This window comes from Pungitius pungitius, chromosome 5 (assembly GCF_949316345.1).
Source record: "Pungitius pungitius chromosome 5, fPunPun2.1, whole genome shotgun sequence".
Classification (NCBI taxonomy): Eukaryota; Metazoa; Chordata; class Actinopteri; order Perciformes; family Gasterosteidae; genus Pungitius; species Pungitius pungitius.
This window is the reverse complement of record NC_084904.1, coordinates 16,134,732-16,149,241: the sequence shown is the minus strand read 5'-3', so window position 1 is coordinate 16,149,241 and position 14,510 is coordinate 16,134,732. Positions and strand designations below refer to the sequence as shown.

The 14,510-nt window shown below is 43.6% G+C and overlaps 2 protein-coding genes across 4 annotated transcripts; one reads left to right on the top strand and one right to left on the bottom strand.

Annotated features, from left to right (window-relative positions):
• Positions 1 to 327: 327 nt before the first annotated feature.
• On the bottom strand, positions 328 to 3,503 carry LOC119224526 (calcium release-activated calcium channel protein 1-like). Its single transcript, XM_037481549.2, has 2 exons — positions 3,145 to 3,503; positions 328 to 2,362 (listed from the first exon to the last, which is right to left on the bottom strand). Exons 1-2 carry the CDS (start codon positions 3,256 to 3,258, stop codon positions 1,820 to 1,822), a joined length of 657 nt encoding a protein of 218 aa, XP_037337446.1. The 5' UTR covers positions 3,259 to 3,503; the 3' UTR covers positions 328 to 1,819.
• Positions 3,504 to 5,303: 1,800 nt separating this feature from the next.
• kdm2ba (lysine (K)-specific demethylase 2Ba) lies at positions 5,304 to 14,102 on the top strand. Of its 3 annotated transcripts, none has more exons than XM_062562423.1 (10): positions 5,304 to 5,471; positions 8,391 to 8,612; positions 8,732 to 8,875; positions 9,667 to 9,755; positions 10,142 to 10,430; positions 10,542 to 11,362; positions 11,518 to 11,681; positions 11,792 to 11,953; positions 12,219 to 12,437; positions 12,890 to 14,102. In XM_062562423.1, exons 1-10 carry the CDS (start codon positions 5,418 to 5,420, stop codon positions 13,069 to 13,071), a joined length of 2,346 nt encoding a protein of 781 aa, XP_062418407.1. In that variant the 5' UTR covers positions 5,304 to 5,417; the 3' UTR covers positions 13,072 to 14,102. The 3 variants fall into 3 exon arrangements, with proteins under 3 accessions (XP_062418407.1, XP_037337444.1, XP_062418406.1); XM_037481547.2 differs by having other exon boundaries at positions 8,388 to 8,612; positions 9,667 to 9,753; positions 10,149 to 10,430; XM_062562422.1 differs by having other exon boundaries at positions 8,388 to 8,612.
• The last annotated feature ends 408 nt before the right edge of the window (positions 14,103 to 14,510 follow it).

The following is a 14,510-nucleotide window of genomic DNA, read 5'->3' as shown; positions in this document are numbered from 1 at the left end:
TCCGGCCTGAGGGAATGCCATTACTTATACTCAGCTGTTAAGATGCACAAACTCCTTTAGGCCCAATTAATAAATCATTATTGTTACTTTTGATTATCACACAAAGAATTTGTGCCAATAAAACTACCCTGACAGGCAGAAAAGGCCAAAAGGAATGTGAACACAATACCAAATGCAGGTTATTGTGGGCAACTGAGAGTACCCAAACCATGCCATTTGGTTATGGTATGACATACATTGTATAATATAATTATAGTTTTTTTTTTGTTTATTTTTCCTACTTTTATACATACCAATGTTTAAAAAAAATCACTAGGAAAAAAAAGCCAACTTATCTCAGTATAGTTTTATTCTCAAACTGGTATCAACCACAAAAAGGCCAGATTTTACATGCTACAGTAAAACAAAACACATAAGCAAAACTTAAAATACAGTATTTACTCAAAACCAAACATTGTAAAGCTGTGCTTTTGACCTTTTGTTGAGCGGGACCCTACTAGACAGTAACTTACAAACGTATAAAAAAACACAAACAATGAACAAAAGAAACAGGCCTACGTTTGCATTTATAGATTTCTAAAGAGTGTGCAGTTCATATTAATGAACTAGTCTTTATTTCGTTCCTTTTGAAAAGTTTTTCCAGAAACATCATAAACAGAAGGAAGCCAAATTTTGGAGCTGGTAGATAACTTTGAGACAAAGCATGTGTTAGAGAATGGTTATAAAATTATAACTGCAATAATGACCATGACGTTTCCTAGATATCATTACAGTATCATACAGTATTCATCTTGAACATAGTTTTTTGTTTTCCAAGTTTGCAGTAAAGGTGATAAAAAAGGGTCAAACCCAATTTAAACCTTTCAACAGTGTGCCACAAGGACAAAAAGAACACATCCTATATTTCACACTCTACTGTAACCCAAAAACGTACGAACACGCTCAACGCTTGTAAACTACACACAAAATATACAGACACAGCATTTCCAACACGTACATGCTATCTTAGGAGCCAGTAACACTTTATCAGATTACACTATATTCACAAATGTAGCTTGAAAACAAAAAAAACAAACAATCTTGTCCTTTTACAGAGACACAGACGTCAGGCTCAAAAGGCTGCGCTCTATAAGTCATTTTGGTTGTTGCTAAACACTTGCCATAGAACTATTTGCACTGCAGTAAGACACAGTATTCCCTTTTTTTTTTAACAACGGATGTTTTGCCTTCGATTGCACAAATATACAGTAGGACTGATACATTTCATTTGATTTTTGAAAGACTTAGAAAATACTTTGCTCAAATCTTGAGCAATTTTGAGACAAACAAGAAAGGCAAAATAAAATGTTTCTACGAAAAAGTCTTACTCAATAGTCTGTTGAGTAAAAAGCTGCACAACCACAGGAGCATAAAATAGTTTTAAAAGGAACCTAATCCTTATATTTGGTTTTACTGCATTCAGCCGGTAAATTAATATAACATTTCAGTATTTTGTATTTAAGTTGTGAACTCTCAGCTGTGGTTTAATGTGCAAATTGGGTCTTATATAACACATGCTTGGTAAGATTCCCTACAAAAGCTAATTTAAAGCAAGGCAAACGGGAGAAATCTCTGCAATCCGCCACGGGAAGATAATCAGGCCACAGGTGCACCCTACAAAGCTAGACGGATTAAGCTTGCAATCCCACCTGCCATCCCAAAAAAAACATTGGAGCAAAGTTCATAGCCAAAAAGATAATAAAAATAAAGCTTGTATAAGGTGTTTCACAATAACGGCATTGTTGAATGTCTGCTGGCGTTGATGCAACAGAATATATCTTCAGGGGAAATTGAGGGTGACCTTCAGATCGTCATTCTCACCCCTGTGGTCCAGCTGGTTCTGGAGCTGAATGACCTGCTCCAGCTCTTTGATCTGCCGGTCCGTTTTGTGGCTGACGAGTGTGCGGTAGAAGTGGATGGCGAACACGATAAAAACGATGCCAAACGGCACCATGATGCAGGTGGAAGCGATGGCTGCGGCCTGACCAGAGCTTATGGTGCTGTTGTTTAGTTTTGTTTCGAGGGGCAAGAACTTCACCCAGCACAAGAGCATCACCTCCGTCAGGAAGAGGAGGGTGCCGATCACTGTGGAGAAGGCCCAGGCCAACTCAATGTGGCGGTGCATGCGCTCGTGGGGGGACTCGTGGACAGAGTTGAGGTTGTGAACGTTGCTGACGGCCTCGAGATTAGGAAGGATGCAGGTGCTGACCATGAGGGCGAAGAGGTGTACGGCAACCAAAACTGTGGTGCAGGCACTGAAGGCTATCAGCAACCCATCAGGATACTTATGATCGCGATCCAGCTGCACCTCCACCATGGCAACCTAGAACATTATAGAAGAACATTATTACTTTCACGCCTGATAATTGAATAGCAACATATGATGTGCAAACTGCTGAAATCCTTAAAAAAAAAAGCCTGCATCAGTTATTAACACAATGAACATGGCTGTCATATTTATAGCACTGCATATACTGCATGATATGCATACAACTGAGTGATGCATTTACCATTGTGCAGATGCTCTGCTCTTAATACATTTTAGGGGAACTTGAATAGCTTCATGGTAACACTTAAATTGATTAAAGTTGTTTATTATTCTTCTACGTACAGATATGTCCTGAGTCATGTTGTATAACACTACATTTCAGAAATAAATTGGCCATTAGTTTAAATTATAGATGGCATTGGTGTTCATTTGTACGTTGAATTAAAAAAACAATATCAAAGATGGTTACAAATGAATGTGGTTGTGTGGTCTACTTGTTATTGCGGAAGATTATCCCACACGTGACGGTGAGTAGGCAAGCCCTCTGAAGTTATACAGTTTAAACCCCTTACCTTTGCACAAGTGCACCTTTATTTAAGATATTGTGACCACCGTCTCACACGGGTGCAATTACCTTACAGAAATCCGACGGTAATTCATGATGAATAATAACGTTATCGGCCTTGCAAAGTGTCGCAATCACCACAGCCTTCGGAAACAATCGTCTGCGTCACATGCGCATTATTTCTGCAGCTCACGCCGACGGCCTGCGCGCAGCGCGTGTCCGTGCGGTAAATAGCCCACGGAGTGTCAGGGATAGTCAAATTATAACTTACCATCGCGAACCCGGACAACAGAGCCGAGGTGCGACTGGTGGCTTTTAACTTGGCTCGACTCAGGTAGAGTTTTCTCCATGACAGAGCCTGCAGGGAGTGCTCGTTCAAACTCATTCCGAAACTTCCGGCGAGTTACTTTCTCAGTTACTTTTATAAATGTGAAGTGATGAACCGGATGAATTTACAGGATGGCTCTCGATGAAGTAGACAGATGACGGGGCGAAAGGGGCCGCGCCGGGAGTTTAGTTCTCTAGAAGTAAGACGTTAGATAAAAGCTACCAAACTATGTCAAAACTTCCCTACAACAGCTGACCGACTCCGTCAGTGGGTCTACCAGGAAACACAATATACCCACAATGCAATGCTGCTCAGGGGCGCTGGAGCCGCAGCGCGCGCCTCCTTGGGAGAGTTATTGGTCATGGAGCATGTTTGTCTTTTCATTTGCGAAAGTCTGGTTTATGTCCTCGAAATAGAAACAGCGTTATCCCATTAGCTGCAGTTCATTCATGAGTGGCGTGTAATTGCGGCCCACGCTGTGGTTTAAGGCGGGCCGCCTTTCCTGGATTCACTGTCAGCAGCTTAGAATACATCTGGGGGGCTTTGACAAATAAGAGCAAATAAGCCAACAACAGGAGTCTGCTAATGTGTTGCATTGGTAAAACAGCCATTGACATTTCATGCGATTAGCAACACTTTTTGATGTGATATTACATCCTCATTATATATATATATATATATAATTGCACTTTATATCTACTATAAAGTTAGAGTAAATCCAACAGTGTTTTGTTCCTTGTGGGTTGTTGTACGGAGGATTCAGGAGGTTTTTTGCAAGTTCGCATATCTAACCACAACATCCGGCACACAACTTCTGGCCAAGCGAGTAAACAAGACAAGTCACTTCCTTGGCACTGAACAGTCTCCCACCACCTGAGGGCAGACACACACAAGACATCTCAGGGAGAGGGTCAGAAAACTGAAGTTGATTTTCCAAGAGAATCTTTCTTGGGGTATGAGGTACACATTTGTACCAGTTAATTCATGAATTGGGCACCAATTATTTATATGTTGGAAGATATTTTGGTAAAGTTTGAAATTCACACTAGCATTTGTTCCAGTGTAATCATTTCTTTTTAGAACATCTGATCTCAAAATCTGATCTCAAGGCAATGAAGCTCTGGGCGACACGTTTATACATATTTTTAATTTTAAAAGTGTTTTCATCACAAGAGGAAATTATGGAATTAGAAGGGGTTATAGCCCAAACAGTTTTCATTTAAAATTGAGACCTGCAGAAAAATTGTAAAATATATATGTATGGCTAATGATACAAAATGTTAGCTTACCACAGGAAATCATTTTTTCACAGTCTCTGTACACAAGTATAGTGAACCTTTTAAATTAAGCGATTACTCAGAGGCTGCGGTTGGCCACCTTTAATTTAAATATGAACAACAGATCAACAGTACTCCTGTGGTCATTATAAACTAATAAATGAATAATCCCACAAAACACATTAGGCAAATGATCAATGTCATCAAATTTAACATCTAACAGTGCAATCAATGATGGGTGTTGATTACTCTTAAAATATAGTGATACCTGTACATCTGCTCTGGCTTTTATATGCTTGTGTCTGGTGTTAGGAAGATGAAACCTCCTCAGACGCACGGAAATCAGACAAAACCTGTTATATTGTTTGGCCATCACGCAACAACATTTGAACCTTTTATTACACATATTGTTACGTATTCCAATGGAATTTAACCTTGACCATAACTCACTAAAACAGCAGAAGCGAAGACGGACGTGTGTCTGAGTGAGCCGTCTTGTATTTACTGCTGATCTTCGTTTCCTGTCGCCTCAGTGCTGCTATCAGGTCTTACATAAATAATCGTTGCAAAGCGTGCCAATGTTTTTTTGCCACGCTATGCACCGCCAAGTTTTGTATAACTGCCTTGCATAAATATCTAAACACTATTTCACATTCAACATATGAAATAGTGATATATAATTACCGTTATCAACATTTTCAGTCGACCGTTTTTCGTCGCTAACCTAAATGCTGTTACGTTAGATGCGTGAAGTAAGCAGGAAGTAGGTGTTTCCCGTGTTACTCATGGTTCCTGAACACATCACGTTTTGCTACCAGCTGCCCTGTGTTGGAGCGATGTGAAGGAGAGGGGGGGGGGCGCGCGCGATGAGCTAAGCTCGATGCGTGATCAGCCATGTTAGTTTTCTGTTCTGTTCACGAACGATGAGAGAGAGGAGCCATGGCCTTGTCATTGAGCGGAGACGATGAGGAATATGATTCAGAGTCTGAGCAGGTCAGAGCCGCCAAATTCCATCATGTGACCTCGGTGAATGCGTACGGTGTTTATTGTCAGCGGTGTGCTGCGGGAAAGAAAGCCTTTTGTGAGCGTAATGGTGTTTTCTTTTCTCCAGTTGCTTCAGGTTAACGTTAGGTTCTCACCCGCTCTTCCCCCCTGAGTTCAGCCCCGGTTGAAACCTTCTCCGTAAACCGAGTTTTAAAGCTAAATAACGTTACTGGAGTCAATGTTGTGATCAAGGTGTGTGTGTGTGTGTGTTTTAATTTTTTTTTATTGGACTCGGAAATTGATTCCTCGCGCGGTCCAAACACACCGTGTCCTCTCCTCCTCGGACACCATCTATCACGTTAGCACGTTTACTGACCCAGTTCGCACTGACCACCTCTTAATACGCCTCTCATCCTGGCGTTAACCTCCGTGTCCCCTCGCTGGCTGCAGGACCATAGACCTTCATTCCGTGGAAAGCTGTTTATTCACACATGTATACGTAAATCACACACATGTCCCGTAAGGGCAAAAAAAACAAACAAAAAAGCATACTTGTGATTCATTTTCTCACACTTCCTCAAACTTGCCTCTTCACTCTGTGCCTTTAAGAAGGCTTTAGGCAAAAATATTGTCTGGGACCATGGAGGGGGATGGGTTTAGGGAACAATGAAGTGGCTCTACTTCTAGTAGTTCCCAAATTGGGGTCCGGTGACCCCCCCCCCCCCCCCCCCACCCCTCCTTCCATCAAACCTCTGGAAAAACTACTGGGTGATTTTTATTTCAGCAGTATTTCGTCCTCACTGTTGTGCACCAGAAGGAGGAATGTGCAGCACTGGTGCTTTGTGCCAAAAGTTACACTCAACACATTGTGTTTTGACAGTCCTTCACTAGAAAGTTTGTATCTGTGCTGTGAGGTGGATTTCTTGCAGGGTTCACTGCATGAACGCTCTCTCCCCGAGCTTATGGGACTTTGCACAAGGCTCCCGAAATACGAGAGGCGCTGACATAAGAGCCAGGTTTTTGTGCTTACACAATGTTAAAACCCGCAAACAGCTCATCGGAGGGGTTGTTTTGACCTCCCCTGCGCCTGATTTTTGTGTCGAGGGCCCACTGTACACGAGCCCTGGGTCTTCCTCCCTCCGAGAGTCAAAAGACGCTGAATATAGGCCATGTTTTTCTTAGCAGACCTGAGGAACTGATCCCAAATTCCTGACATATTACTGCACAGTGTAACAGTGGAGACGGGTCAGCTGATTGTGGCAACCACACTCTGCTAAGGGCTCTGATGTGTTTGCCAATTTCACGGCAATTACTTATCTGTTGTCAGAGTGAACCAGGAATGGAAATGTGCAGAAATGTGCATTGGTTGTAGTGGTCGGAAATGAGCATGGACACTTTTCATAGCTTTGTCCAGATATGTTATTAGAAAATCAGTTGTGTGTGTGTGTCTGTCTGACAAGGTCAAGAAAATAGGGAGGCTGCTGAACTAAAAGAAATTGTGTGACGTTGACAGTCAACCACCCTGCAGCCGCAGCAGCAGCCCATTTTCATGGTAGTCTGATGGATTTGTGGAAAGCTGTCAGATGGATTATTCCCTCCGCTAAGTTCTCCATCAGTAACAGAAGGCAAAACACACGGTGCTGTTCTGGGAAATCATAAAATTTGGAAAGAAACTCCTTTATTTCAAAGGCATCATTTCAAAGTCCTCCTGAGGGAGAACAAAAAAAAAAAAAGATATGGACAACATTAATATTCTACTGAGGCGGTTTCCTCCGTCAGCAGAATCAGAGCCGGTTTCTCTTCTCTGTTGAGGTAATATTTCTCTGACAGCATTGGTTTGATGGTTGTTGGCCTGGAACAGCTTGTTCTATTTGCATCTTGCGTTACCTGTCTGACCTGTCCTTTGCCCTCTCGCATTGTTATCTAGAAAGGAAATTACCATGAACTGACATGTCAGGCAGGAGTAGCAGTGATCAGTTACATTGTCTCCACAATAAACGCAGGAGTGTTCACAGCCTCCCGTTAAATCCTCCTCTGCACTTATTTTTATCCATCTCTAGCAGTCATCTATTCAGACAGTTGCCACCAGCAAGGCAAACGTGTTGCCAAGGTAACCTGCTCTCCTGCTAGAACAAGAATCACCAACGGTCTATGATTTGTCTTATTTTCATAGCACTTTACAGTCCTGCCATGGCAACAGGGAAGAGACTTAAAATAAATGTGAGGAATTTACAAACATGAAATCAGGAACATAGGTTCAAGGGTGTGTGTGTGTGTGTGTGTGTGTGTGTGTGTGTGTGTGTGTGTGTGTGTGTGTGTGTGTGTGTGTGTGTGTGTGTGTGTGTGTGTGTGTGTGTGTGTGTGTGTGTGTGTGTGTGTGTGTGTGTGTGTCAGGAAGATGAGTTTAATATCCATGGTAGCTTTTCTTTTATTTACTAAGTCAACTATAGAGGATATGTAAGTGAAGGTCAGAGCTGTGGGGCTTTTATTATATAAAAGGATCATCATTTCAGATTGTTAGTAGTCAATTATTGATTTAGTTCATCAACAGAAGAAGAAGCGCTGATTGTGTTTTTATTTTCTATATATTGATTTGTCTTTTAAGCATCGGTTGGTTCTAGCTTCTCAAACAATTCTTTACAATTTACCTATTTACATCTTTGTAAATAGATTATTTTTCTGTCTAGTTAGTATTTGTCAAAACGCAGCAGGATCAGCCTGTTTTTAAACAAAACAGTGAAATGAATCTGCTGCTATGTTGAATTATGACACGTATCTGGAATCAGTTTGACGTCAGATTCAGATAAAATGACTAGTAGACAGTATGTTTCGACCTCAAGACCCACATATTTGTTCTTCTCAGGACTAAACTTTTTTTTTTTATCTCTTTATATTTGACCTTCCCATCTTCCGTTTGTCTTCCAGCAGCGGGCGGCCAACAGGCCGAAGCCCAAGGTGGGGACGTCGTCGGCCGTCAAGCTGCCGTCCAATCGCACCTCGTCCGGCGCGAGACGCCGGAGGACGCGATGCCGCAAGTGTGAGGCGTGCCTCCGGACCGAGTGCGGCGAGTGTCACTTCTGCAAGGACATGAAGAAGTTCGGCGGGCCGGGGCGCATGAAGCAGTCGTGCATCATGAGACAGTGCATTGCTGTAAGTTTGTTGGCCTTTCAAAAAGGTGGCGCTTGTGGTTCCATAGAGCGGTCGCTCTAGTTTAACTATATAAAAGGCTAAACTGTATTCATCCCTTCCTGTTCTCTGCGTCCATCCAGCCGGTTCTGCCTCACACAGCGGTGTGTGTTGTGTGCAAAGAGGCAGGCAAGGAGGACACACTGGAGGAAGAGGAGGACAAGTTCAACTTCATGCTGATGGAGTGCTCTATCTGCAACGAGATCGTCCATCCCAACTGTCTCAAGGTACAGAGGGAGCAGTCCAACTACTTCACCTCGGTTTAAGTCACTGGCAGAGTGACTCACTTCTGTGTGAGGCAGTGTGCCAGGGATCATTGTAGCAGTTTGCTGTAACATAATGTGAGTGACTCAGCCGTTTGGACTTCAGCCGCTGAAGGTAATTGGATGGGGTGTTGTTTATACAACCGAACAAAGTCATCGTCATTACGTGGCCCCAGAGGTTTCCACGGCTCGAATGGGTTTGCTTCGCAAGTAATCCAGATTAAGAAATTTGACTACTGAGAAATGAAAAAAGTGTTGGTGGCCTCAAAGGGGATGTGACACTATTAGCCGTCTGATAGAGCGTTGTAGATGTGGCACGAAAACCATTTTGTGATCTAAAGGACAGAATGTAAAGCGCCACACACCCTGTTAATATTCAGGCTACGACAGGCTTTGTCAAACCAGTTTTTCGAACAAGCACCGTTTAGTTGCATGCAACGACTAAGCTGTTTATTTGTTCTTTTTCTCTCAGTTTTGTACAAAAACAAACATTTTGAAAAAGTATATCCATTCAGAGGTGCTTATTTAACCTTCTCAAAAAAGGAGACTTTAACTGTACTTCCTCTCTATCTAATGCATAGGCAAGTGTCAGCAAGTTAACTGGGCTAACCTGCTCAGCAGGAACACATCAGCGCTGTCATTTTCACATCCCTCGTCTTGTTTGAGTTGAAAACAAATCTTGACATAGGACAGCGTTTTTGAAGTGGGTTGTTCTCCGCACTGAAATCCGTCGCACCTTGTTGTCGGTTCATCAGGTGAGCGATGCCTCGGGGGTGGTGAACGATGAACTCCCCAACTGCTGGGAATGTCCCAAATGCAACCACGCTGGGAAAAGTGGAAAAGTGAGTACGAATATTCAGCCTTTTTTATTTTTTAAGAGGTTTGTGTGTTCACTCTTAAAAACAATTACATTTTACGCCTTCTGAAGATTTTCTTACTGGGGCATTCTGCAAAGTATCACTTGTATATAATTATGTGTGTGTGTGCACGCAAATCGGCTTGCCACATCCTATTTTCATACTTTTTTTTTTTTTTAGTTTCTGAAAGTCACTCGCGTGTGACTGTTGTTTGTTTCAGGAACAGGAAACCACCGACTAACACATGTTTTGTGTTGTGATCACCGTGACACACTTTATTAAACCTCAGGCACGACGCCAGTACAGTCGGCCTGCCACTCGGCTTTAAGGCAAAAGGTATAAAGTTGTCTCGCAAATTTGTGTCCCCTTTGGTATTGAAGCAAAAAAGGGGTCCGGGGTTCAAGTACGCCTCCAACCTCCCCGGCTCTCTGCTGAGGGAACAGAAGCCTGTGAAGGAGGAGGTGGGGGACGCTTGTTCTGCAGCCAAGAGGAGACCCGACCGAGAGGAGACGCCCAGGTTCCGACCCGAGGAGTCTCTCCACCGGCAGCCGCCGCTGCTCTCTCCCAGCAACCTGCCGCGGCCACGGCCCGAGGACAAGCTGAGGAAGAAGAGGAAGCTGTTTGACGACGACGAGGAAGAGGACCTCGGTTTGAGGAAGAAGGTTGGTGTCATTTGTGCGGTGACGGATTTTTGTTTAGTGATATTTTAGGTGCAAGGGCTTGTTGTGCAAAACCAAAGTGATTCTCATACAAAACCTTTTTTTTCTTCAAAGGAAAAGTCGGACGATCCTTATTTTTCCAAACTTCTGCACCAGATCAAGACCGAAGAGGAGGACGACGACGCGTATTACGAGGAGGAGGATGAGGAGGGACGGGGGCCTCCCTACCGGGGCGTCGGCGAGAGGAAAGGGCCCTTTGGAGACACCGAAGAAGAAGGGGATGAAAAGGACTCCAAGAATGCACTTTTGAATCCCTGCATTAAAACCCCCGTCGGGGACAGCGACCAGTCCCTGTGCAGCTCCCCGCAGGCCGGCCCCAGCAGCGAGGCCGGGAGTGAGACCCAGGAAAAAGGGCCGTGTCCTAAAGCTCGCCGCAAGCGCCGCCTGCCTAACAGAGAGCTGAGCCGAGAGCTGAGCAAAGCCCTGAACCAGGAAATCCAGAAGACGGAGGACTGCCTGGCCAACGAGAACCGGCAGCCCCTCAAGGTGGAGCCGGAGACGGAAAACGAGGAGCCCAAGAGGCTGTTCCGCAACGGCATCGAGCTCGGGGATCAGAGGCCCCACCTCAAGGCCAAGGAGATGAACGGGACCCCCTGGGAGCTGCGCCACTTCTACCCGAGTCAGATCACTCCGCTGGGCTTCAACAGGAGCACGCCGACCAACCGGCCGGTGCCCCCGCACTCGCCGCCCAAGTGCGTCCAAATGGAGCGGCACGTCATTCGGCCCCCGCCGATAAGCCCGCCTCCCGACAGACTGCCCCTGAGGGACGGTAAAACGCACGTCATACAGCGCGAGGTCTGGATGAAGATCTTCGGCTACCTGGCGCACCAGGAGCTGTGTGTCTGCATGAGGGTTTGCAAGACGTGGAACAGATGGTAGGTGCACAGGGCACGCATGGCATGTTAACTTTTTTAATGTGCAACAGCGCAGTTATAGCAGAGGGAGAAAAAAATATATATATATCTGAACACAATGTACAAATCCTTTTAAAGAAATAACATAAAGCTCACTCTTTCTCTCTGATGTCAAGGTGTTGTGATAAGAGACTTTGGACAAAGATTGACCTGAACCGCTGCACCTCCATCACTCCACTCATGCTGAGTGGGATAATCCGGCGACAGCCCCTTTCTCTGGACCTCAGCTGGACCAACATTTCCAAGAAACAATTAAGCTGGCTTATAAATAGATTGCCAGGTACCCAACCATGAGCGCTAATCGATCTGTGAACAAGGAAACCTCTGTTTCTCTGGTGCTTCTGTGGTTCCGTGTCAGCGTCGTAAAGGGCCGCTGTGTTGTTTTTTTAGGTTTGCGGGTGTTGCGGTTATCGGGGTGTTCGTGGGCAGCTGTGTCCGCGCTCTGCACCTCCAGCTGCCCCCTGCTGCGCACCTTGGACGTCCAGTGGGTGGAGGGACTTAAAGACCCACAGATGAGGGACCTCCTGTCGCCCCCCACAGACAACAGACCAGGTAACTAGGGGGGGGGGTTAAATGTGTTGATTGAAAAGTTGATTACTTCATCTTGCATCATGCTCCAAATTAGAGGTTATTTTCTCTAAAACATTTCTCCTTTCAGAACTTCAGAATTTGGTTTAAAGTTTAATGCAAATTAGAAGTTGACTAGGTGACTCCTCATTAACCGCTTTGCATCCTAACAATCCTTGTTGGCTGCCATGCACCTGTTGACCAGATACAGCTACTGATCTGGGAGGTTTCTCACGTTACCCACCCACAGGTCAGCTGGACAACCGCTGCAAGCTGCGCAACGTGGAGGACCTGAGGCTGGCCGGGCTGGACATCACCGACACGTCTCTACGTCTCATCAGTCGGCAGATGCCCTCCCTGTCCATGCTGGACCTGAGCTACTGCAACCATATCAATGACCAGTCTGTCAACCTGCTGACAGCAGCAGGGACCACGACCAGAGACTCCCTCACAGATATCAACCTTTCAGGTGAGACTCGGGACCACAGCGAAAGCAGGGTAGGAATAGAGCCATTATAGTGGTATCCTATTGGTTAAGGGGTGATACAGTAGTAAGGTAGACGTCTCCAAAATGTCTTTCTTTTTCTTTTTTAAAGACCAGGCATTAATGTTTTTTTCTTGTGTTTTTACAATTTAGCCAATTAGCAAATGCCACAAAGACCTGACTACTATGAGGTGGGACATGCAGTAGTTAGCGCTGCAAGCTGTAGTTGTAGCTCTAGTCATCATTGTTAAGTGAGTCTGTCGGTCGGGTCCCGTCTCAGTAGAGTTTACAGGAAAAGACAGGAGCATGTTAGGAGTCTGGTTACATAATTTGTGTTGGTCCTACATACATCTCTGTTGACGTGATGCGAGAAATATAAAACCCTTTTTGTGTAATGTAACAAGTTTGTGACATACTATTGTTCTGTTTTCTTTTAGTTTGTAACCGCGTCACAGACCATTCCCTGAACTTTTTTAAGCGCTGCGGAAGCATCTGTCAGATCGACCTTCGCTTCTGCAAGCAGGTGACCAAGACGGCCTGCGAAAGGTTCATCGCGGAGATGTCTGTAAGCGTCCCGTTTAGACTGAAAGAGGACAAACTCCTGCAGAAGACCAGCTAGTTCCTACCAGGACACACATTTATGAAAGACTGTCTTTGCACTTAAAGGAACACGTTTATTTTCTTCTTAAACTGGTCCCTGTGTTGGGTTTCTGAATCAATGTTACAGTAAACAAACCGCAGTTTGAGACAGATTTCTGGATGGAGATCTTCGATGGACTTAAGGAGGTGACAGACATTCACTGGACGGACAGAGAGGAGACAGCATGCATGCATTTGTGTTGCGATTGTACTTTTTATAAAGACGTGCTTGTATTTGAGTTGTTTTATTTTTTATTCTTTAATTATTTGAAAACACAGCAATTTTATACAAGCAGAATTTCACGAGTTTCAGCGTCTCGGAGACGAGCGGAGAGACTGCATGGCATGTGAACAGAAAATTGTCCCCTTCCTCAGTTTGCTTTCATACACGTCTTCTATGTGCCAAAATCTGTATTGGACATTAATGTAACTTTAGTATCTGAGAAATAAGCTGTACAGAAATAAATATGATTAAATTATCATAACTACATCCAGAATATATAGAATGTATTTCAAGAATGATTAAACAAAGCTATCAAACTGCATATGTCCGTTACACCCTCATGTCTTCACTTACCTTAATACTTTTAGCAATTGTTGAGTGTTGTGTTTAACATGCTTTTCTTCAGCATTTCAACATTAACTTATTCATGTCTTTTTACATTCTATTTATTCGTGTATTAAGTAACACATGGATCTTTCAGAGTTGGGTCAAATAATGCGTTCAAATATTTTATTGAGTGTTTTAAGCCAGCCAACAACCCAAAAGTAGGCGTCAACCATAGCAAACGTGTGACTGGCGGTTGACCTTAAGATCTATAACGCAGTCATCCAAACATATTTGACAATTTACATTTAACAAATTTGGATATGTTTAAATAATGACTCCATAAAGTTGGTGTGTGTGTATCTTGGAGTGTGTTGTGCTGTACCCACTTCAGGTGGAGGTGATACTGTTTATATTTGTAAATCTAAAAAGTGCTAATATGCATTAAAATAATTTCATTTGTATCTGCGCTGAGTACGTTTTCAACCCTTTTCTCCCAAATATGACATTTGGCAAAAGATATTCCTGCTCCCCTGAGACTGAACACGACAATGATGGAAGTATCTCTACAACTACTTGGTGGATTGACCTGGAATTGGTAACATTAAACATATTTAGGAGGATAAACTAATAATTTTGATTTATTAATTTAACCTAAATATTACTAATTAAATTGAAACACTAATGTCAATCTTATCAGCCTCAGTCGTGTGTATTTCTTATTAGGAAATGCTAACGTTCTAAAGTAAAATAGTTAACATAAATGCAACAACTCCTAAACATCTGCATGTTAGCATGGTCACTGTGAACAGTTATCTTATGAAGCTCACAGCGTTGACTGAAATATCTGCCCCCAGGAGCCAAATGTGATC